Source organism: Pinus tabuliformis, chromosome 1_1, assembly GCF_031772625.1.
Source record: "Pinus tabuliformis cultivar Carrire ecotype Pingquan chromosome 1_1, CPIR1, whole genome shotgun sequence".
NCBI classification, from domain to species: domain Eukaryota; kingdom Viridiplantae; phylum Streptophyta; class Pinopsida; order Pinales; family Pinaceae; genus Pinus; species Pinus tabuliformis.
This window is the reverse complement of record NC_142297.1, coordinates 342,800,474-342,824,873: the sequence shown is the minus strand read 5'-3', so window position 1 is coordinate 342,824,873 and position 24,400 is coordinate 342,800,474. Positions and strand designations below refer to the sequence as shown.

At 37.6% G+C, this 24,400-nt stretch overlaps 1 protein-coding gene across 1 annotated transcript; it reads left to right on the top strand.

The window, feature by feature from the left end:
• The first annotated feature begins 1,606 nt into the window (after nucleotides 1-1,606).
• Nucleotides 1,607-3,393, top strand: LOC149212979 (GTP-binding nuclear protein Ran1B-like). The gene is made up of 6 exons (XM_089388882.1): nucleotides 1,607-1,714; nucleotides 1,813-1,880; nucleotides 2,647-2,755; nucleotides 2,847-3,025; nucleotides 3,115-3,192; nucleotides 3,302-3,393. The coding sequence occupies exons 1-6, from the start codon at nucleotides 1,607-1,609 to the stop codon at nucleotides 3,369-3,371; spliced, it is 612 nt and encodes a 203-aa protein (XP_089245008.1). The 3' UTR covers nucleotides 3,372-3,393.
• Nucleotides 3,394-24,400: the final 21,007 nt, after the last annotated feature.

The following is a 24,400-nucleotide window of genomic DNA, read 5'->3' as shown; positions in this document are numbered from 1 at the left end:
CTCAGCAGAACTTTCGGCCAGCAAATCAAGATGGACAGCTACAGGTGACAGGGCCGAGAAGTTACAGCAGAGCAGCCACAAAAGCGCATTTTCCAGCATTAATGCAGATCATTCCAACCGACTCGGTGGCCTCCAAAGGCCAAAATATCTTCTGACAGACATAAAGATGATTTATGTTGTATTAAAAGCAGCAATAACTTCTTATCTGCTGTTCTGTACAAATTTGGTGAAACATTTATTTCTCAGATGACTCAACGCCTTAGATATTTTGTATTACTGTTTGTATATATTGGCCCCTCGCACAAGCTTGCAGGGGTTGTTGTTGATTTCTTTTGAAGAAGTTTCTTATGCTGTAATCTTTTCAGAGTTTAATAAAGGATGTGATGGAATTTCTCAAGTTCTGAGTTGTTGGAATGCGTTCATGGTGTTTGTTAAAGTTTGCAGGATCCCTGTGCATCTCACAATACAATAAGTTTTCTGTAACTCTCTTCGTTATGTGTTTCAATCTTTTACAATCCATATATGTTCCTAAGTTCTAAGTATTTAGCAGCAAAGAAAAAGAATAGCCTTCAGGATTTATTCATGGAATACCTTGAGCTCAATCTATGTTGTTAATTAATGTCTTCCTCAGTTATAATCTTGATAAGTGTAATTCTTAATTGCTACACTTTCAGAATATATCTTTCACAGTGACCCTTGTTGCAGGAATTCAAGTTTGCTCCTGTGCAATATATTTCACTTTCACACCACTAGCTTAGTGGAGAATTCTTAATTGCTTTCCATTGGCTAATCATACATCATCACTTTAGCTTTAATTTTGTTTTTTTGGGATACCCAATAGGCCCTGTAATCTGAACATTCCCACTTAAGCATTTCAAACAACTCACAGCTCTAGACTCCATTGCCCAATGAATTACAACTGTCTAAACACTACATCTTAGGTATTGAAAGACATCCTTCAACCAAAACATAAACAAAACCCTGAGCATAATAGCTAGCCTAAAACACTATCAAAACATAGACAAATCATAAAGAGAGAGACCTCTCTGATTGCAGTTTGGCTAGAAGCTGCAATCCAAAGATTGGTTAGTGGTTACCCCGGCCGTATTCCCTTGGGAGTCAAAGGGAACAACCTGGGTGTTAACAACAGGTAACCAAAAAATTTGGTTTCTCTGGTAGAGAACTATTTAGCAAAAAATGAAAATAGATTGCTAGTCTTTGCTTTTAGCTAGGACTAACATCCTTTGAGTTTTCTTCGATCTTAAAGACAAACTATTTCCACTATTAAAACTTAAGTAGATATAAGGTAGAGGGTAGGCAATATTTAGCTGGCCAGAGGCCAAGACTACTTTATGTAATCCAAAGTATAATCGTGAACAACTATAGCTTGTATTGAAACACTTGCATATAGGCAATGAAGCACATAAAGTTCCATTGTAAGTTGCACATGTACATAATCAAAATGTTTGCTATTAAATAATTTAAGAATCAATACACATTTTAGCCTAGGAGACCATGACCATATACAACGATGAGAATAGAAAAATTATTTCCCAACTTAATATTCAACCTCAGTTTGATTTTCTTGTTTATAATCTAGGAAACCATGGTAAGAAAGCCTATAGATCCGGAGGAGGAGCTCAGAATGATGGCTCAAGAAGTCTGTGGTTATGTGGAAGTTGTTCTGAATAGTCTTGCTGCAAATGTTCCCAAAGTAAGACATCCATGTGGATGAGCACACAATACAACCATACAGAATATCAGTGTTTATTCAGTCCATGATAGTTGAATTGATGATTTGATGATTTGGAGGCTGTGGTGCTTTGTCAAGTTGAGAAAGCCAAGGATGAAATGCTGACCCAACTTTATAGATCAGTCAGGTAAGGTTTAATGACAAAATGTGGTTAAGGTACATCAATAATTAGTTTGATTATTTTCCCATTTTTGTATTTTGCCAAATTGATTTTTATTTTCACTTGAAATTAGGTCTCTTGGGACTTTACGAAAGTAGTGTTTTTTGTCATCCTCTGCAGGTGTAGTAGACACCTGTTGATTGGAGCACTATACATTTGAGCTTTTGGGGTGCCTTTTCAACTTTTTGTTTAAAAAGGTCCTACATGGATTTAAACTTGGATCGATCCCAAGAGAACTTTTGACTTATCAATTCTATTTTCCCGTGTTGATATGTATGTAGTGTGGGCTCAGTAGCAACACCTTTTAACCTCAATATCAATGACAATGGAGCAACAATGAGCCCTTTTTTGGTTCCTTTTTATTAGCACTATGTTTTACTCGTTTATGTCTCTTTATTTTGAATTTTAATTTAATTTAATTTTGAATTTATAGACAGACTGTGTTATTGGTTGTTTTGATCAATACTAGTTTGCTTTTCCTACTTCTATTGGCATTTTCCTCGTTGAATTGGTGAAGGTTCTGTATTTTTCCACTTACATTTATTTGAATTTTAATTTAGTTTAATTTTGAATTTATAGACAGACTCTATTATTGGTTGTTTTGATCAATACTGGTTTGCTTTTCCTGTTTCTGTTGGCATTTTCCTGATTGAATTGGTGAGGGTTCCCTGTTTTTCCACTTCTATTTATTTGTTTCCTTCTTATTTACTAATTGGGATTTTGTTTGTTTCAGTATTCATGGGCAATGTGAAGTTATCATGTTTGATGTTACAGCACGTTTGACTTACAAGAATGTCCCAACGTGGCACAAAGATCTTTGCATGTATCTCTTTTGTAGAGGGGTTGGATCTCTAAGTAGAAATGAAGGTTCCTTAATTGTGTGGTGGCACAACTGCCTGAACTGATTAGCTAAATATCTTTGTGAATTTCAAGGTGTGTGACAACATTCCTATTGTTCTTTGTGGAAACAAGGTTGATGTGAAGAATAGGCAAGTGAAAGCTAAGCAAGTTACTTTTCATAGAAAGAAGAATCTTCAGTACTACGAGATATCTGCAAAAAGTAACTACAACTTTGAGAAGCCATTCCTGTACTTGGCACGGAAGCTCTCAGGGTGAGCCTTTAATCTAGTTTCTGATACTCCCTAATATGAATGTTATATTAAAAAATTTGCATTGATTCTATAATGGGTTATTTTTATAGGGATCCAAACCTTCATTTTGTGGAGTCACCTGCTCTTGCTCCTCCTGAGGTTCAGATAGACCTTGCAACCCAGCAGCAGTAAGTAGAATGCTATTTTCTTATATTTATTTTTGTTAACTTTTATTGAAATAATTTGTTCCATTTCTAAAAGATTGAAACTTTGGCTTACAATATTTTATGTTGTCAGGTATGAGGCAAAATTTGTAGCAGTTGTGGCCCAACCCCTTCCAGATGACGATGATGATGCTTTTGAATAGCTTTGTTAAGATGCTTTTGCATATTTAGGGATTGGCGGATTCAATTAGTTTTATATCATTTGAGTTTGATCTTGAGTTTCGACATTTAATTCTGATTTGTATTTGGGGCTTAGAATAGCATTATCGCATCTTTCTATATGTGATTTGGGTACTGTGCAGATGTTTTCATTGGTGAAGTTGGCTAAGCTATCTTAGTTCAACTCCATTACAGAGTTATTTTTATATGCTAAGACAGTTTTTTCCGTTATATACTCTTGCACATTTTGCACAAGAACGTTTTGTACTCTTCAAATATTACAAGAATGCTCAAGTGCCTTGCGTTGTGTATTGTTGGGGGAAATTCTAGTTGCGATGGTTGTTGCTTGTAATATATTATGGCTTGTTAAAACTTTCTCTGAAAATTCTAGCTATGTCTGAGGATTTATTTTAACTCTGAAATTGGTTTACATAGTTGATAACTGTGGCTATCAAGCCTGCCTGGGTATTCTTGTGGGTATGTTGTCTGTCAAACACATAAAGGTATCGCCATTTCATTAATTGGGCTCTCGATTGATTTCTGCATAAAGATTTGCATTGTCTAAATCTAAAGTCGTTTCCATTCAACAGTCTACAGATTCTTCTTTAACTATAGTAAAACTGGGAGATGGAACGCTTATCAAAGCTAAGGTAGCATCTTAAATCCAAACTTCTGACTCCCATTTGAAGTAGATATTAAAGCTTTATAAGATGGCACGCTGTTGAAAAGTTGACAGTAATTAAATATGCTGGCTGGACATTGCATTTATATATGGGTGGCCATGTTAAGCTCACATGGTCTTGGAGGAAAGCATTTTCTGCTCTGTATTAATGCTGGCGTGATTTTGATTTTATAGGAGTGTTCTGACATTAATTGTCAGTCCTCCCTTTTACATATTTATCACTTATATTCATGCCAATGCTGGGTAACTTTGGCTTTGAAGGAAATAGTTCTATGTCGTTTTATTGCTTAAGCATCACATTTTATCTGTTGTTGGTTTGACATGTTTAATGCTCGAGCAATATTTTCTGAAGTGTTGCTTGTCTTCATGTCTGTTGGAAGAAAACCACATCAGGCATGGAATGCTGCATTGTGATGTTGGTAATTACTGGTGTGGAAATGTGAATGCTGGACTGAGCGCTCCACACACACAGCTTGTTATTATTTAATTGGCAGAGTAAACCTATAGATTTACAGGGGTGCCAGGTTTTGTTGGAACACAAAGTAAAACTTGGGCGTAAATTTAGTAATGAATTGAATCCCCTCTTGCTAAACAAAGGTAATATTAATAACCCATATGCGCTGGTTTCTATCAAACAGGAATTTCTGTGGTGGTTTCTCTCATACATGAGTACTATTTGTGAACTTTGAATGTGAAACTACTTTGAAAGAACATTCAAAATGTTTTTATTTATTTATTTTTCAATAATTTTTTATATTGTCTCTAGAGAGACAATAGTTTGAATTATGGACATATAGTCTCTATAGAGACAATATGTTTTTAATCTCAGCTATTGTCTCTAAAAAGACAAAAATGTAATTGTCTCTAAAGAGACACAAATGAAGTTGTCTCTAGAGAGACAAATGAAATTGTCTCTAGAGAGACAAATCAAATTGTCTCTTAATAGACAATAATTCTTGTCTTTATAGAGACAATAATAATATGTGTTCTATATTGTCTTTATAGAGACAAATTTTTGAGACATTATATTTTGAGACACCCGCTTAAAGACAATATTTAAGACAATACACAAGTTTCTTTTTGTCTTAAGTTAAGACAATTGACTCAAATATTTTCTTAAATATTGTCTTAAAACCCCCCTACATGTAGTAGTGTATATAGAAGTAGGCGAACTCCAAACTCGGATTTGAAAACCATCTACACTCCCAACCAGGGTCAAGTTTTGAAGTTTTCATGTATTAAATTTACATGAATGACATCATCAATCATGCAAAGACAAGCGTCATGAGGATGACATATTGTGGATGCCCTGTTGGGTAGACGAGTTATTCTTTTTGAGATTGAAATGTTTAATCATAAATGTGATTTCTTTAGTATTTGTGACTGTTCAAAAACTTTTACAGTCATCATGGGACTCACTAACCCTTTAGCATAATTTTGCAAGCAACCCTTTTTTTTGGGTGGACTTTTACCATGTGAATTCACGTATCACATATCGCTTTATACTTCGGAAGGAAAATCTAGTGTGGTTATATGAAAATCTTGTCTATGTGGTATACTTTTTAATTATTATTAATAATAACGTAATCTTGCATTGAATTTAGGTATCACATGTAGCTCTATACTCCGAAGGAAATATATGTGTGGTATATTTTTTAATTATTATTAATAATGAGGTTTCTTTATGTAAGATAATAATAAGTTTGTTTATGTAAGATAGGTTTTGGTAGTCTTGTCAATAAATGTTTTTTTGTTTTTTTGTTTTTGTTTTTTGTTTTTTTTTTTTTAACTTTTTGAGAATTTATTTCAATAGAATCACTGGATTCATTATTTTCCTAGAAATGTATTTTTGTGGTTAATATATTAAAAATGTATATAGTTTTATCTAGTATCAAGTGCTTTCATGTAATAATATTAGTTGGATTCATAATAAGATTACTATTATAGATATTCGGTGGTTATTGAAGATATCTTTAAGGAAAAATAATTGAGTTCAAAATTGGAGGATTTACCTCTCAAATCAGTTGTGATGAATCTCTTATACTACTTTATAAACCATTCATTTGAACTTAAGTTGGGGTGGTGGAGAACCTATGGCCTACCTCCTTATATTTTGTTTCAAGTTGAAAAGAGGTTTCATAAAGCCTTTCCTTTGACCCCTATGATTTTGGTTTTTAGGAAGGAGTTTGAGATTGTAAGCGTTGTAGTCATTTTTAAAATTTCATGAATAAAGCTAGCCTTGATGATCTCATCCATAAATTAAGGCATTGTGTTATGTAAGCTTATCTGTGATTTGTAATTATTAGCACAAGACAGCATTAAAATCATGTAAATAGTTGGCATCTTCAATAAATAAGTCTCAATAAAATCTATTCACATGTTGGAAGTATCCAATGATTATAGAAAGACAAATGTGATGGGATGGATGATCAAATTCATGTATACTTTGCAAAGAAGAGGTTGCAAGATATTTCAAAGATTAACAAGGTGTCACAATCATAAGATAACCTTGCACTTGTTAAACTAGACATGGTATGTTGAAGGAGAATGGTAGTTTTAAAAACTATTGGAAAAGCCTCCATGTACACTCTGTTGTGGCTAGTGACAACATGCCTTCTTATTTAGTTTGATCACTAATACTAAATAAGTGGGGACCCTTATTCAAAAATTTAAAAAATCAATTAATGCTTGTATTTCCTTTTTTCAATAAAACTTATTATCATAAACGTAGGAGAATACCCTCGAAAAATCTAAAAAAGCTTAAGTTTTATGATAAGTTAGAATAAAATCACTCCCTAAGAAATGTCACATCGCAAAAAGGGTAATGGATGCCTTCCTACAAGCATAATTCTAAGTTGCGAAATCGTGATGCGAAACTACGCACTAAAAACATTCATCGCATCGCATGCCTCAAACATCACTTAAAGCTGAAATACTTCAAACCACCGATATGCGATGGCGCATATCGCAAATCGCTTTTCACAGAAAACACATTAATGGATGATTGTCATACGCTACGAACCAGCGATATTGTGATTCTGCGATATTGCGATCTGCGATACTGTGATCTGCGATATTGCGAAGCAAATCGCAAATCACCTTATCACAGATCTTCAGGGCTCGTTGTTCAAAAAAGATTTTTCCATAAACCTAGACCCGGTTATGCGCGTTAAATGTTAATCAATGAGTTAGTTGGCAGTCATTAATGAAATATGGTTTTGATCTAATCGAAGAACCATTTCATGTAAGGTGGTATATTTTATATGTTTTCCGCATTTAAAGCTTTCCCGTCACCTTTTTCTTATCATTATTATCAACTCATTTGTAAACTGCAGGAGCAAAGAGCAAAGAAGTATACATAGCAGTGTTCTGAATATCATGGGAAAGAAGGGTAAAGCTCTGAATTCTGAAGGCAAAGAAATGATGCTCTTATACACAGATACCGCCTATAACAAAGATTTCAGTATTACTACTTGGAGGCATGTACAGTCTACTTGAGGAAGAAAATCCCAAAATAATGGAGGTTACAGCTACTGCAGCTCACATGGGTCTTCTGAGGCGTCTATTACAGAACTAACATGTTCGTTCTTGCACCGGATAGCGTCGAGGCCCAAAATACTTCCATACACGGACATGGTTAAATGGGTACTGGATAGCGCTGATGTCACAAATAGACATATTAAGACTCAGGACCAAGAACTCACGGAATCGTTATTTCCACAAAATTTAAGCTTTATATCCTCTAACAAAAAGCGCGCAAGAGGTGAAAATCGCACCAGGGAAGCCCAGATCAAGAAACGGAGGCAGTTTCCAATGTGCGATTAGCGCATCGCTGGGCAAAACCCCTTGAAGAGGAAAGCCTCTAATTGCTCAGTCACCTGTAAGCCCGGAAATTTGTAGGAAAAAATGCTAAAGGAAAAAGGCAAAACTTGAACTCTAAAACCAGTGGTATTTATCAGAGATATCCTCAAAGTGGTATGTAGATATGTACAACAACTATAGATAGGCTAGAGATAGAAGGCTCAAGAAACGGCAGAATCAATTAAAATATTAACTAAGTTGAATTGGGATTCTCACTGGGCGTACTTGGTAAAACCACACAGTGAGTGCATGACTCTCAAATGTATCATCAATTCTGCCGAGAAGATGGTGCCAGCTCTTGCCGATTCTGTTTTCGCAGGACAGCTAAAGTCAGAAGTCGGCTAGCCAACTCTCCTCAAGCAAATATTGAACGCGTGTGATTTCAAGGAACATATACATAGATAGTTAGTTGTTAGTTTTAGTTTTAGATTTCATTTTAGTGTTAATTTTGCTTTATTTTTTCCTCAAATGAGGACAGTCATTTAAACTGCATCCTACATTTTTGTAACAACTTTTTTTAGATTTAGCTAGTAGTATTTAAACCCTTCTCACGCATTTAGAGAAGGGTCCTGAAATTTGTCAAAGACTTGTCCTCAGAACATGCACTTTTGCACCCTCTGAGGAGGTTTTGATGAATGAATGGAACAAGATTTATTGATATCTGTGTTTAATATCTACTACTGATGTTGCACTTTTGTACTCTTAGTGGATGTTGGATTAAGAAGAGATAAATCATTATTGCTTGAAGCTCATGAGTAGAAATAGTTAGAAATGGTACTTTTATCTCTTAACTATTTATGCCTATGTGTTGAAGTGATATTCATGTTCAGTTATTTATGTATGAATGCGTGAATGCTTGAGTTATCATTTGGCACTTCTGTATGGTGATAGCTATTTATTTATGCTTAATATATGAGTAGCTTATTATGCGATATGTTTTTCACAACTGTTTTGTCTAACTTTTTATATGAAATGGTTTATCTTTATTGAATTCTTTTCTCATAGCAGTTGAATGATCTTTATTACCAATTGTTATTTGAAATCATTTTAGATCGCATAACAGAAAGATTACATCTCGGGTTAGCTTAGAATTAGATATTTTTGTTTATTAGAATACAATTGCATGTTGTTAGATTAGATTTATAATAAAAGCATTTCACCTAGGAACTATGAGAAAGGAAATATCAATTCTCAACACACACACACATATATTGGGAAATTGGTCCCATATCCCTAGTTGGACCCACTATACCAAATGGAAAAGGAGCTGCTAACCAAGCTCTGAACCAGGTGGGTATCCCCCTTGTTGTAGACCTGATTTTCGAGGCTTCAACATATTTGGCACTAGAAGGAGGGCAATGAACTATGAATGGAAAGTAAGTCTAAATCTAAATACCATTATGAGAGTAAATCGCCCTCACCATCTCCCCCGACTTCTCCATCGCACTTAGAATCTTTAAATATTGAGCAAGAAGTCAAAAGAACAACAGCCACTGCCATAAACCCTGACATTTCAGAGAAATCTACTATTGAACCTCCTGCAGTTGAATCTCTGATCCATAAAATTCAGTGATTTTCTATATCATCTCAAAGATCTGATAAATCTCAAGGCAGTGTGACTTTGTAATATAACCCTGCTCATCCTCTCACCAGATTAAAGAGCAAAAAGTCTGGTATTGAGCCAACTGAGTTACCTCTACCTACAAAGAAGAGATCAAGGAAATCACCTAAAGGGTCTGATAGCGAGACTCTTTCGTCATCATCATCCATCTCAACCTCTCCACCGCGAAGTCAACCATCCACCCCTCCACTTCAGATTATTGTCCACCAGTCCACTGGAACTTCCACATCTCCTTCTCAATCATATCGAATCATAATATCCTCATCTTCCCAACCACAGGGATCATCTTTTGTGCTTTCCTCTGTTAGTAGTTCAGCGATGGCCCTATCTCCATGGAATAACCTAGGGGCAGTCTTAATTCCCACGCCCTTGAGTCAAATACCAGCCCATCCTGAAAAATGGCTGCCTAAGTTTAATCCTGAAGCAAGCATGCTAGCGGAAGATCATATAAACAAATTTATGTTATCTATAAATCTCAATGGAGTTACTAATGAAGATGTTATCGTTCGACTCTTTCCTTACACTCTGCAAGGAGCAGCCGGATCATGGTATTTCTCATTACCGTCTAGATCTATCACTAGTTGGGATATCTTCCAAGAACAATTCTTGACTAAGTTCGGTGATGACAGGTCTATGACAACACTAGTCAATGACCTGTCTAACCTTAGGGTTGAGTCAAAAGAACCTATCAAAGATTTTAATTCGCGTTTCAATAAACTGTTGAATAAAATTCCTACTGCTTCCAAGCCCAGCGAAGAAGTGCGAAGTGAATGGTACATCTCTGCTTTACCATCAAACATAGCAATCTTTGTTGATAGGGCTAACAAAACAACTTTAGCTGACAATATGAAGGAAGCAATAGCAATAGACAAACATATCATAGCCTTAGAAAAGAAAAACATTGTAGATGAACGAAAATCTAAGAAGGTTACTTTTAAGGAAGATCCCAAGAGAAAACAATCAAAAGATCCATTTGATTTAGAAGGATTGCAGAAAGTTTTGAAAACCATGTCTAACGAAATGGTTGACATTAAGAAACAATTAGCAGAAACTTCTTCTAAAAATCCGTACAAGCTGGTGGGCTCCAGTATTGTAGCAATAATGCTACAACTCCTGGAGCTTCCTTCTCTAATTTTATCAACCCGGTAGTTCGTAACAAACTTGGAAGCGACGGTGCTGTAGGCACAAGTACTAGCTCTTGCCGCAGTTGTCACTTGGTCAGCTGGCACAAGTCCGCTAGGAGCTTAAGCCAACTTCTATGAGCTCTTAGAAGAAGCTTTTTAATTGATGGATGAAAGCTAACTCGAAGGAAGCTAATCTAATTGCAAAAAGAAACTGAAAGCCAAAAAGAAACGCAAACCCTAGCAAACCCTAATTCTACTAGCTAGTCCTACTGACGCAAAGGAGAGCATGCAAACTACTAAAATATATGCCATTACTTCTATGAAGGTAAAATACATGTGTCTAGACTACCTCTATCTGAAGAAAACATCTTTTTGTATTTTTGTTTAAGTTGTTGGAATTATCATGCATGTGCTTCTAACTATTTTTTTGACTGTGCAGAGGTGGATCAAGGAGGAGAAATTCTTGGGAAAGGTTGGGAAGGTTCATAGAGGGTCTAAGGGGTCCCTAACACCCTTCCAGAGAGTCTCACAAAGTTTGGCTACCAAGAAACCGTGTTTATGAGCTTCTACAGGAAGTCTGCAGGGGTTCTACAGGATGTTCAGGATTTCTACAGGATGTTCTATAATTCTTCTACATGATGTTCAGAAATGGGGTTTTGAAGCACGGATGGAGGAAAAAAGGTGGAGGAATGAGTATGGAGGTGAAATAGGGGTGTAGGGGAGTTCAAGACTTGGAGGATGGAGTTGAGGAGTGGCGTAGAAGGTGAGATCTGTTCAAGGAGGGATGAAATAGTGTTGTACAAGAAGATGAAAATCATGGAAAAGTAAGCGAATGAGGTAAATGTAAGGTAAGGGTTCTGAGTGAAGGATGAAACAGGTAGGTTGGATGGAGTATGTGTAGGTAAGGGTAATAGGTACTCTGCAAGTGGTTTTTCAAACTGAACAAAGAAACAATTATAAAACCTATGACCTAGTTAATTTACTCTATTCTGACCTAAGTAACAACAAAAGGAAATGAACAACAGTTTATTTGAAATGAAATGCGTGAAATAACTTATGCCACTAAGAAATCATCAACTGAAGCATTTAAACACTACTAATATTAGCATCTACAAAAGAGGATTCCAACAATAAGAATTGCATGGCAAAGCAAAACAGCGTTTTTGTTGGCAGCAAAGTCACATTGGTCCCAGCTCATGATTCCACAAAGGGGGAGGTGAGATCCAAGGTGTTTGGTAGCCTTTTTCTGAAGATCTTCCCTATGATTAACCTATCAAGAAAATCTGAACATGAAAGACCTTTTCTAATTATCAAAAGCAACATAAACAACAACAACACATTTTAAATCTAAATAGCAGATTTTATTCTGAGAATGCAGCAAAGACACATAAAGATAAACAAAGGAGGTACTGGGTGCTTGAGATGGGCCCAACCCCAAGAGCTACAGCCTCCTAAGAGAGATTTAGAGCTGGTGCAAAGCTGGATTCATCTTTATTGATCAAGAAATGAAGAGTTACATCAAAACTGTCCACAAGGAGAACTTGAAAATGAGCTGACAGCAAAACTAATCTATTGCCTAAAAATCGAACTACAAAATGACTACAACAAGACTATGAAATGACTAACTACTAGCTAACCAAAATGAGGCCCTAAGCCTTCTTATTTATACAAATTGAGGACCCCAACAGTCCTCCTAAACTTTAGGGACTCGGCTGCCCAAAAGTTGTAGTTAACAGCAGTCCTACTTGACTTGCTTTGTTGCCCTTGTGCTAATTGATTTGGTGGCCTTTGAACTCTGAGATGATGGTGGAGAATTCGAGGTAAGGGCCCATAAATGAAGGGGACAGCTTCCTACAAATCCTCTCCCTTGTTCTCCCACGAATTTGGCTGCAAAGTGCTCATTAAGACCTTCAATTTTGTCTCCAAATTGACCAAAAAGGCTACACAAAGCACCCATTAGACTTGTTGGCATAATGACTAACCAAATTCACTCTATTAGCATAAATATAATAAAAAACATGCAATAAACTAATGAGAATGGTGGATTAAGTCAAATTAGGAGGTTGAATGAGCCCAAATAATTATCCATTTTTGGGGCTCATCATCACCCCCCTACTGAAAGTGTTGCTCATCCTCTGAGCAACCAATCTCTCTCCTCATCTTTGATGGCCCTGGTGGCCTCCTTGTCATGCCAAGCTTCTGAAGTGATGTCCTCTTTTCTGTCATGAAACCATGCTTCTTTGCTTCTTCCCACTGCCTGTTCCTTTTCCTAGTGAATTCTCAGCCTTGGTATGAGTGTGCAAGTATATTCAATCTGATGGCAGCAATGGTGGCGAAAGGAGATGAAACCAGTGGAGGATGGAAGAAAAGAGTGGTTTCATGTCTCCTCAACAGTCTTCAAGCTTCAAATACCTCTCCATAATTGATTCTAGGCTACGCAAAGGCTTCTACAGGATGTTTCTGGTAAAAATACAGAACTTCCTGTAGAAAGTTGAACCATGACTAAATTGTGTCCGAACCCTGAAAAGAATGAGTGTTCATGGAGGGGATGGATGTGCTTAGGGTGGCCAACACAGGTGCTGCCTCCTTAGCTAAAATCTCGGCCGATTTCTCCTTTTGCTGCCCTTTTTCCAAACTTCCTGTAGAAAGTCCTGTAGCTGAGTTATGGCTTCCTGTAGAAACAGTCTTCAATGTTTTTGCCTGCTTGAATGAAGATGCCTTCTCCTTGACCTGTGCGTATTTCCTTTCTTCAATTTTGTGCCACACTCAACTTGCTCCAAAAAGGATGTAAGCTGGTTGGTCTGGTTTGGTGAGAGTGCCCTGTTTCAGTGCTTCGAGTAGAAAGGGACTGTTGTTTTATGTCTTCCTCTTTTGATCCTCAGGATAGGATTTATTAGGTGTGTCAGTCTAAATATCAATCTGGGTACATGAGTATGGCAAACTGCAAAGGCTTTGGGGCTAACAAGTAGTTGGGGAACAGAATGGTAGGAATACATCCATAGTTTAAATCAGAATGGTGCTTTTATCACCGATGCAGAGGATAAAATGTATTAGGTGGGCACATCAAAAAAAGGACAGATTTCTATCAAAGACATATATATTGCTATACCAATTCCCTGGTTATAATGCTTTTGCTTCCCAAACTCGACTGTCAAAAGGGAATTAAGCTCCCACAGATAGAGTGCAGAGCCTCAGTCAATCTTCACTGATAAGTATATTGTCCGCACAAACCAAAGGCATGCACAGAAACAGTCAAATAAGATCTCCACCACCAGTTGTAATCTTCACTGCACAATTCAAAGTGGCACAAGACAACGGTGATCTCTGCACATGTAACAATGAGGATCTCAAAGACAATGAACAAGAACCCAAATATACAGTAGAACTGATGCAACCATATTGAAGTTAATATGAAGAACAATCCAATGGATATAGCTCCAAAAGGCAAAATGCCTCCAATTGGTATTGAGAAATGGGCTGCATATACCAAGCTTGCTCTGGAATCTGCCTGGGGATTTGATTGGTCTTCGCTGGATCTTCAATTGTAGGTTCCGTGTAGCCAAAATAACTGCCCACAAAGACCAATGGCACAGAAATTCCAAACCATAAAAGGACTGAGGAAAACATAGTCTCGAAAGGAACTACACCAGCTGATTTTTTTCCCCATAGAAGTGCATTGAGAATAAAGAAAATGCAAAAGGAAATGCCTGGAAATAAGAATGTTGTCTTCAGTGTGTTCCTCCTCTGTTCTGTGCCCTTGAACATCTGATATAGACGTGACAATGCATACCCTGCAAAGAAACCCATAAACACCCATAATAGCAGCATAGCTGTCATTAAACTTCCACGGTTCAATGTTCGCATCATGATCATTGCAACCATTTCGGAGAGAAATAAAACAACCATCAATGAGTTGATGATAGAGAACCAATTAACCGATTGTGCACACTTCAGTTGAGGATGTGGAAAGTGCAGATGAACAACAATTCATAAGTTTTAGATGAGCCGCCTTTAATTGCTGCTTGATTTGCGTGAGAGAGTGAAGTGGCCAAGTGTACGTGGACACATGCAGACGCAGTGCTGTGATGATCTGCATGTCCTCTTCTTGTTAATCAGTTGCACTGGAGTTAAAGCCTCTACCACTGTCTGTTTTTATTTTTATTTTTAATTTTCACGTAAGTTGACTAACACGTACGCTGCATGATTCCTGGCTGATTGCTAGAGAATTGGAAAAGGAACTATCGGCTCAATGTTGCCATATTTGTGCCTTAATTCCACCATTCCATTTGTTTAAGCATTTCTTCAATTAGATTCATGCAACAGAGGAACAAGTTTTAGTCCCGTACCTGAAGTCAAATGGCTGCTATGGCCTGTCATTTGCTGCATGCATTGGTTTTTCTTATTGCATGTGGATTGGCTGCTAATTTTTGGTTGTTTTCCTTGTGCAGGTGTCCTCTAGCCAGATGCATGCTGCAGGAGTCCATTTCCACGCTCAGATCTGCACCTTGAAGCTGCTGCTGCTGAACTTTCACCAGACCAGAACTTATTTTCGCCATTGCTCCCAAACGGTAAACCGGATCGATCTGAAACTTGCTAAGCATGTTCCTATCATCATTATGCACCTCCCATAGCAAAATCGTGATCAATGGATGCACGGATTTCGAGAAAAATGGAAAATGGCTGAAGATTTCAAAAATCAATTTCTCGGAAACCGTGCATCGGAATCGGCTGAAACTGCTTGGATAGGTTACTATCGCCCATATGCATATCCCCATGAAACAGGTTTTGAAACGGATGCACGGATATGGAGAAAATGCAAAAATGCCTGATGGTGATGGAGGCTGATATCTTGGAAACCGTGCACCGGAATGGCCTGAAACTGCTCGAGCATGTTTCCATCATCCCTATACAATTCTCTGTAAAACGGTTTTTGAAATGGATGCATGGTTTTCAAGTTATGGCAAAAACAAATTTTGTTCTATGTATTTTCTCTTCAAAGCATTTTGCAAGTTTTGTTGCATGGCATGAAAAATGAACTTGGGTTGTGATGCAGGTATGGAGATGATGGAGGATGAGTTTTTGGATTGCAAGAGGACTTCTGAACCCTCGAGGAAGCTATCATGTTCACCAAACTGCCTTTTTGAAATCCATTTCTAGCTTCCTACAATTTCTACAAGAACTTCCTGTAGAAGCACAATGAAGAAGCACAATGAGGTGGAAAAGATGATGGAAAAGGGCGAGGAATGGGAACATGGATGCTTGCAGACATAACCAATGGATTCCAAGCTTTAGATCCCTTTCCAAAATCGAATCTGGCTCGCTTGAAGGTTCTACAGGATGTTTCCTGTAGAAATATAGAACTTCCTCTAGAAGGCACAAAAACTCCTTTGTCTTTGTTTTGAGTGATCCTCCTGACCTGCAATGTCATTGCTGAAACTTGAAATTAGTCAATGGAAATTAGATTTATTTTTCTTTTTTCTTTTTCTCTTTTTTTTTTGAAAAACAACTAGGGCGCCTCATGGAGGTTTTCACCCTAATTGCCTGCCCTCGGCGCCTCCAAGGGAGGTTTTCACCCAGAGATCTTATTCTCTTTTCTCTTTTTTCCCAACCCATTGACCGCCTCATGGAGGTTTTCAATCAATGAGCCAATCTAAGGCGCCTCCGAGGAGGTTTTCACCTTAGATTTTTATTTTTCTTCTTATTTTCATTTTTTTCTTTTTTTTTCCTTTTTCCTACCCTACCCTACTTGAAAAACAAAATCATTTTCAAGTATAAGAATACTTCCAATGGAGCCATGTGCACATCGAGATTAGAGACAAGATTATGTGAAGGCTCGAAATGCATGCTTTGACAACTATCCATATTTCAGAGACAAAATGATATGACTTTGAAGGGATCAAACATAGCTGAGGGAGAGAATACTGCTGCAACTTAGTGACTGTCTGGAACCATGTCTCAATATAGCTTTGATATCCTTGGTCCTTTTGTTGATCTGGATCATTCTTCATGTCACCTTCTATCATGACCTTCTCATCTTCCTCTTTTTGCTGATCTTTCTCTTGAATACATGGAGGGTTTGATGGTAACCATGAGGGAACTCTCTTGATCTCTGATTCTGAACTCTTCTCTTCATCAAGTGCAGCCCGTGGTTCTTTGATCTTTTCTTTTGAATCTTCTTCTGCTGGATGTGGTCCTTCAATGCTTGCAATATAGTCTCTCTTTTGCAATACTCTTCCTGAGCTATGGTGGAGATCATTGAGTTCAAGAGGAGTTGTTCGGACATGTTGTACCTCAGCTTTGCAATTGGGTTGAGCTACTCCATTGTATGGTTTTGGAAATGGTGGTATGGGTAGCTGAGTGGGGGCATAGATTTGAGATGGATGTGGATGGGGTTGTGGTTGGGAAGGCATTTGGGGTTGCCTTGGTGGAGCAGGAGGCGATGGTTGTGGATGAGCAGGTGGTGGAGGAAAAGAAGCACGAGGAGTGTTGTATTGGGGCCTCCACTCCTGATGAGGTGCATTCCACTGAGGCTGTGGCTGAGCATAAGAGTGAAATTAATGAGCAACTGGTTGGGCATAATATGGATCTGTGAAGGAACAAGGAGGAGGTGTGAACTAGGAAGGATGAGCAGGGGGACCCAAAGAAGGCATGAAAGTGGCTTGATAGGGGTCATAATAGGCCTTGGATGTCCCTTGAAGTTCTTGCTGATAAGATCTAGGTTCATGCGACCTCCTTTGGTTCATATAATAGAGTGATTGAGTGGCTCCTTTGGCTCTCCGATATGCAGCTTTGATTCTGGGTAAGGAAGGGCACTGATCTGTAGGATGGTATTCTTCACAGACAAAACACACTTCTATGGAGTACAATGGACATTCATTCCTAGGATGCTTTCTAGTGCACCTAGGACAAAAAATGGCCAAAGCCCTCTTGGCTTCTTCTTGCTTCTTTTGGATCCGCAAGGTATCCAGTTGCATGGCAAGAAACTGCCTCATATCACTCTTGAAATCTTCGATCTGATTTTCAAATTCATCTTTGGACAAGGTGTTGCTCCCAACATTTCTGCTTGTAGCCATTTGCTCCAGAGGAATGGTTTCTTCTTCTTCTCCCCTAGAGGTTCTTTAAATATGCCTTGATGTCCACCCAGGGGTTCTTCTTAGTCACAGCCATCGAAGAAGAGAGAAGGTTGGCTGTGTGAAGCAAAGGGGGTGTTGTGCAATCATTTTTCTAACTTATCTCTACTCCTACAAGGCATGAAATTAAATCTTTTTGGTTGATTTTTTCTTTTATCTACTTCTACCTACAAAACTGAAATAGATTGAACTGCAACTAACTATCTTGCTAAAATGAAAATGCAGAATTGAAATGAAAGCAGGAAAGGACTAATCTATTTTTCTCAAATGAAATTGCAGGAATGAAATGCTAGGCTACGCTTGCGGAATTGAAATGATAATCTACGCTTGCGGAATTGAAATGATAATCTACGCTTGCAAAAATGAAATTGCGGAATTGAAATGCTAATCTATGAAAGCGGGAAATGCTAATCTACTTTTGCATAAACGAAATTGCATAATGGAAATGAAATAAACTACTTAGTAGAAGGTTGTAGTAGAATATAGAAGAAGAGCGGCAATCACCAATACTCTGACGCTTCCCCGGCAACGGCGCCAAAAAGATGGTGGGCTCCAATATTGTAGCAATAATGCTACAACTCCTAGAGCTTCCTTCTCTAATTTTATCAACCCGGTAGTTCATAACAAACTTGGAAGCGACGGTGCTGTATGCACAAGTACTAGCTCTTGCCGTAGCTGTCACTTGGTCAGATGGCACAAGTCCGCTAGGATCTTAAGCCAACTTCTATGAGCTCTTAGAAGAAGCTTTTTAATTGATGGATGAAAGCTAACTCGAAGGAAGCTAATCTAATTGCAAAAAGAAATTGAAAGCCAAAAAGAAACGCAAACCCTAGCAAACCCTAATTCTACCAGCTAGTCCTACTGACGCAAAGGAGAGCATGCAAACTACTAAAAGAGATGCCATTACTTCTATGAAGGTAAAATACATGTGTCTAGACTACCTCTATCTGAAGAAAACATATTTTTGTATTTTTGTTTAAGTTGTTGGAATTATCATGCATGTGCTTCTAACTATTTTTTTGACTGTGCAGAGGTGGATCAAGGAGGAGAAATGCTTGGGAAAGGTTGGGAAGGTTCATAGAGGGTCTAAGGGGTCTCTAACACCCTTCCAGAGAGTTTCACAAAGTTTGGCTGCCAAGAAACTGTGTTTATGAGCTTCTACAGGAAGTCTGTAGGGGTTCTACAGGATGTTCAGGATTTCTACAGGATGTTCTGTAATTCTTCTACTGGATGTTCAGAAATGGGGTTTTGAAGCATGGATGGAGGAAAAAAGGTGGAGGAATGAGTATGGAGGTGAAATAGGGGTGTTGGGGAGTTCAAGACTTGGAGGATGGAGTTGAGGAGTGGCGTAGATGGTGAGATCTGTTCAAGGAGGGATGAAACGGTGTTGCACAAGAAGATGAAAATCATGGAAAAGTAAGCGAATGAGGTAAATGTAAGGTAAGAGTTTTGAGTGAAGGATGAAACAGGTAGGTCGGATGGAGTATGTGCAGGTAAGGAAGGGTAATAGGTACTCTGCAAGTGGTTTTTCAAACTGAACAAAGAAACAATTATAAAACCTATGACCTAGTTACTTTACTCTATTCTGACCTAAGTAACAACAAAAGGTAATGGACAACAGTTTATTTGAAATGAAATGCTTGAACTAACTTATGCCACTAAGAAATCATCAACTGAAGCATTTAAACACTACTAATATTAGCATCTACAAAAGAGGATTCCAACACTAAGAATTGCATGGCAAAGCAAAACAACATTTTTGTTGGCAGCAAAGTTACATTGGTCCCAGCTCATGATTCCACAAAGGGGGAGGTGCGATCCAAGGTGTTTGGTAGCCTTTTTCTGAAGATATTCCCTATGATTAACCTATCAAGCAAATCTAAACATGAAATACCTTTTCTAATCATCAAAAGCAACATAAACAACAACACAACATTTTAAATCTAAATAGCAGATTTTATTCTGAGAATGCAACAAAGACACATAAAGATAAACAAAGGAGGTACTGGGCACTTGAGATGGGCCCAACCCCAAGAGCTACAGCCTCCTAAGAGAGATTTAGAGCTGGTGAAAATCTGGATTCATCTTTATTGATCAAGAAATGAAGAGTTACATCAAAATTGTCCACAAGGAGAACTTGAAAATGAGCTGACAGCAAAACTAATCTATTGCCTAAAAATCGAACTACAAAATGACTACAACAAGACTATGAAATGACTAACTACCAGCTAACCAAAATGAGGCCCTAAGCCTTCTTATTTATACAAATTGAGGACCCCAACAATCCTCCTAAACTTTAGGGACTCGGCTGCCCAAAACTTGTAGTTAACAGCAGTCCTACTTGACTTGCTTGGCTGCCCTTGTGCTAATTGATTTGGTGGCCTTTGAACTCCGAGCTGATGGTGGAGAATTCGAGGTAAGGGCCCATAAATGAAGGGGACACCTTCCTACAAATCCTCTCCCTTGTTCTACCACGAATTTGGCTGCAAAGTGCTCATTAAGACCTTCAATTTTGTCTCCAAATTGACCAAAAAGGCTACACAAAGCACCCATTAGACTTGTTGGCATAATGACTAACCAAATTCAATCTATTAGCATAAATATAATAAAAAACATGAAATAAACTAATGAGAATGGTGGATTAAGTCAAATTAGGAGGTTGAATGAGCCCAAATAATTATCCATTTTTGGGGCTCATCACAAGCCTTATAGAAGACATCCTTCGACTGATTCAAAGCCTCCCAATGTTATCAAACGTGCTTAATCAGAAGAAGAAGAAGAGGAAATTGCTACTGAAAAACCTACTGATGAAGAAGAAGTTGTAGAGGTACAAGGTATGTGGGATTTCATCCTCCCAAATGAAGAGGATCAAGAGGCATCGCTGGTTAGTACTCGAAGAAGAAATCAACTTGATCCTCATCAACTTACTCCTGAGCCAATGAGCGCAAGCTCAATGCCTAAGGATAAAGTCGTAGCCAAGAAAACAACATCTAAAGCGACTCAAACAAGCCCAGCCCAAACAGATTCACCAACTCCATCTAAAACATTGATTGTATCGGATGAAATGGAGTATAATATCATAGAAGACATGAAGAAAACTAGGGCTAACATCACTTTTTATGAATTGAGCAAGTTAAAACATCAGCAAAAGGTACTTTTGAAAGAATTACATGCTGTACCAGTTGCACCTCTGCTCGCCACCGTAATCTCTCAATCTTCCCATGAGATGGGAATACCTCCAACTAATGTGATTGATAAATTTGATCCAAACGATATCGCTTTAATTGGAGGAAGGTCAAGATCTCATACTCCCCCATTTCTTCTTACTTATGAAGTTTTCAACAAAAAATTGCATAATTGTTTAGTGGATTCTGGAGCTTCATCTAATATCTTACCAAAGTCAATATGTGCAAAGTTGAACGTTCAACCTCAAAAATCTGTTGTGCGCATAGTTCAGCTGGATCGATCGCAAGTTGAAGTGATCGGCGAATTAAATCAGGTTACCATAAGGCTGTCATCTAATCCAAAGGTATGTCAAGTTATCGACATTTTAGTTGCAGATATTCTAGAATTTTATGGCTTAATTCTTAGCAGAGATTGGTCAGAAAAACTTCATGGATACTTTGCAACCGATTGGTCGCACATGTGGCTCCCTTACAATGGTAAACCAAATCAGATAAAGGTTGAGCGAGAAAGACATCAGAAATACATAGTAACAGAATTGGAAGGAGAAAATGAACTGGTAGCATACAACAATAATATTATTGGCAACTATTCTGTTGATTCTTTCTTAGGAAATTTTAATGCTCATACTTCACCTTAGAGCATTCTGTTTTATCTCAAGTAGAAAATTTTTCTCAAACAGATAGTTCTAAATGAATTAATTTTATAGATAGTCCTGTAAATAAATCTTTATTTTGGAAGTTATTTTTTGCCGGTTCTAAGTCTAATGAAGGAGCAGGAGTAGGATGCGTGTTAATCAGTCCAGAGGGAAACAAAACTATGCTAACTTGTAGACTCAAGTTTGATTGCACCAATAATACCGCAGAATACGAGGCTTTAGTCCAAGGATTATACAAAGCAATCGGATTAGACATCAAATATCTACAAGTTTTCAGAGACTCTAAAATTGTAATCAGATAGGTATGCAATACTATACATTGTTTATCAGGTCATTTAAAGCATTACCAATCTTTAGTTCAAGATTTGACTGATCATTTTATAGCATTCAATATTTCATCAATTCCTAGACTCCAGAATGCTAGTGCAGACCTCTTAGCTAACGTAGCTTCCAAGCTCATTCCCTCAGAAGACTATAGCCCTGATAGATTTTCAATCGAATTAATCTTTAGAGCCTCGATTCTTGATAACATTACCAATTCGAGGATTTTCAACGATGATCCTAATATTGTAAGCTTCCTCACATCTGAGGGATCTTACACCAATCAGATAATTGATGAGGACCAACATGACAGACAATTGCAACAAGATAGCACTAATAATTCTATGCCAAAGTCAGTAATCAAATTAGAAGACCTATATGATTTGAAAGATCGATTCAAGAGATCTCCCAATTCAAAACTTCAAATTTCAACTCTGAACTATGAATTAGTAAATCTAGGAACTGATACCAAGCCACAGAATATCAACCTATGCCTTGGCCTAGCTCCTGAAGAAAAATTAGCGTAGGTTCGTCTCTTGAAACAATACAAAAGTGTCTTTGCTTAGAACTACGATGAACTCAAGACTTATGACACTTCTATCATCCAACATACTATCCCAATGATAAACAATGAAAAACCTATCTAGCAGAAGCTGAGAAAGATCCATCCTAATCTAGAAAACCAGATCAAATCGGAGCTAAATAAGTTATTGAAGGCCAAAATCATTTTTCCTGTTCGACATTCTAAATGGGTTTCCAACATGGTTCCCGTTAGAAAGAAGAAAGGATACATTAGAATTTGCATTGACTTTCGAAATCTTAACAAAGCCTGCTAAAAAGATAATTTTCCTTTGCCTCCCATGGAGCAAATAATGCAGGCAGTCCCAGGATTAGAATTAATGTCCTTCTTGGATGGTTTCTCTGGCTACAACCAAGTGTTGGTCCATCCCGATGATCAATTAAACACCACGTTTAGAACGAAATGGGGCACTTATGCATATCAAAAGATGCCTCTTGGTCTGATCAACGCTGGTGCCACATTTCAAAGGGCCATGGACATCACATTTAAGGGATTAGTAAACAAATCAGTAGTAATCTACTTGGATGATATAACTGTATATTCTAAAAAGGGAGGCAATCATCTCAGAGATTTAAAATAGGTCTTCCAATGTTATCAAAGGTATGGAATTTCACTTAACCCAAAAAAGTATTTTTTTTCATTAAGTGAAGGAAAATTTCTTGGATTCATAGTGTCAAAATCTAGAATCCATATTGATCCTGACAGAATCAAGGAGATTTCTGAAATACCCCTACCTCACAACAAGAAAGCTATGCAATCTTTCCTTGGCCAAATTATTTTTGTAAAGAGATTTGTTCTAGATTTTTCAAGAATCGTATCTCCTTTATAAGAAATGATTAAAAAGAACTCAATCTTTAAATGGGGCCAAGACAAATATGAAGCATTCAATCTGATCAAACAAGCAATTGTTAACGCTCCATCTTTAGCAACTCCAAATTTTTCTGATCCTTTCATTTTATATACATTTGCCTCTAATAGATCATATGCTGCGATACTCACTCAAGCAAATTAAGACAAGGCAGAAGACCCAATTGCCTTTTCAGTTCAAATCTACAGGGGGCTGAGTTAAATTATTCAGACGTAGAGAAACAAGCTTATGCTGTTTTCAAAGCGATTAAATATTTCAGACCCTTTCTGCTTAAAACCCATACAAAAATCATAGTACCATTTCCAACGGTAAGAAATATCTTAGTACAGAAAGATGTGGGTGAGAAAAGAGCCAATTGGGTTACTGCCTTACAAGAATACGATGTAGAAATCAAACTGGAAAGTATTGTAAAAGGTCAAGGCTTTTGCAAAATGCTGGCTGGAGCATCGCTTATTTCCGAAATACCATCTGCAAAGATACAAATGTATGAGGTAAGCCTAAACGATGTTGAATCATTATACGTTGATATCATATGTTATCTAAAGAACAGAATGCTCCTTCAAACCTCGATTATACAAAGAAAAGAGCTCTAAGGTTAAAGGCTAAGCAATATCAGCTCATGAACAACGTAATTTTTAGGATAAATTATGATTCTATTCTCCTTAGATGTCTCGAGAAATCTGAAGCTGAAAAGGTGTTGCAGGAACTCCAGGATGGACCAGCAGGTGGACATTATGCTGGAGATGCTACTGCACATAAAATCCTCTGCACAGGCTATTACTGGCCCACACTATTCAAAGACATGCATAGCTACGTAAGGAAATGTCAAGTTTGTCAAACTGCTGCAGGGAGACAAAAGAAACCATCGTTGCCTTTGCAACCAGTTAACATTGAATAGCCTTTTGATCAATGGGGATTGGATATAATAAGTGAGATCGTTCCTCACTCTTTTAAACAACATAGGTATATCCATACAGCTACAAAT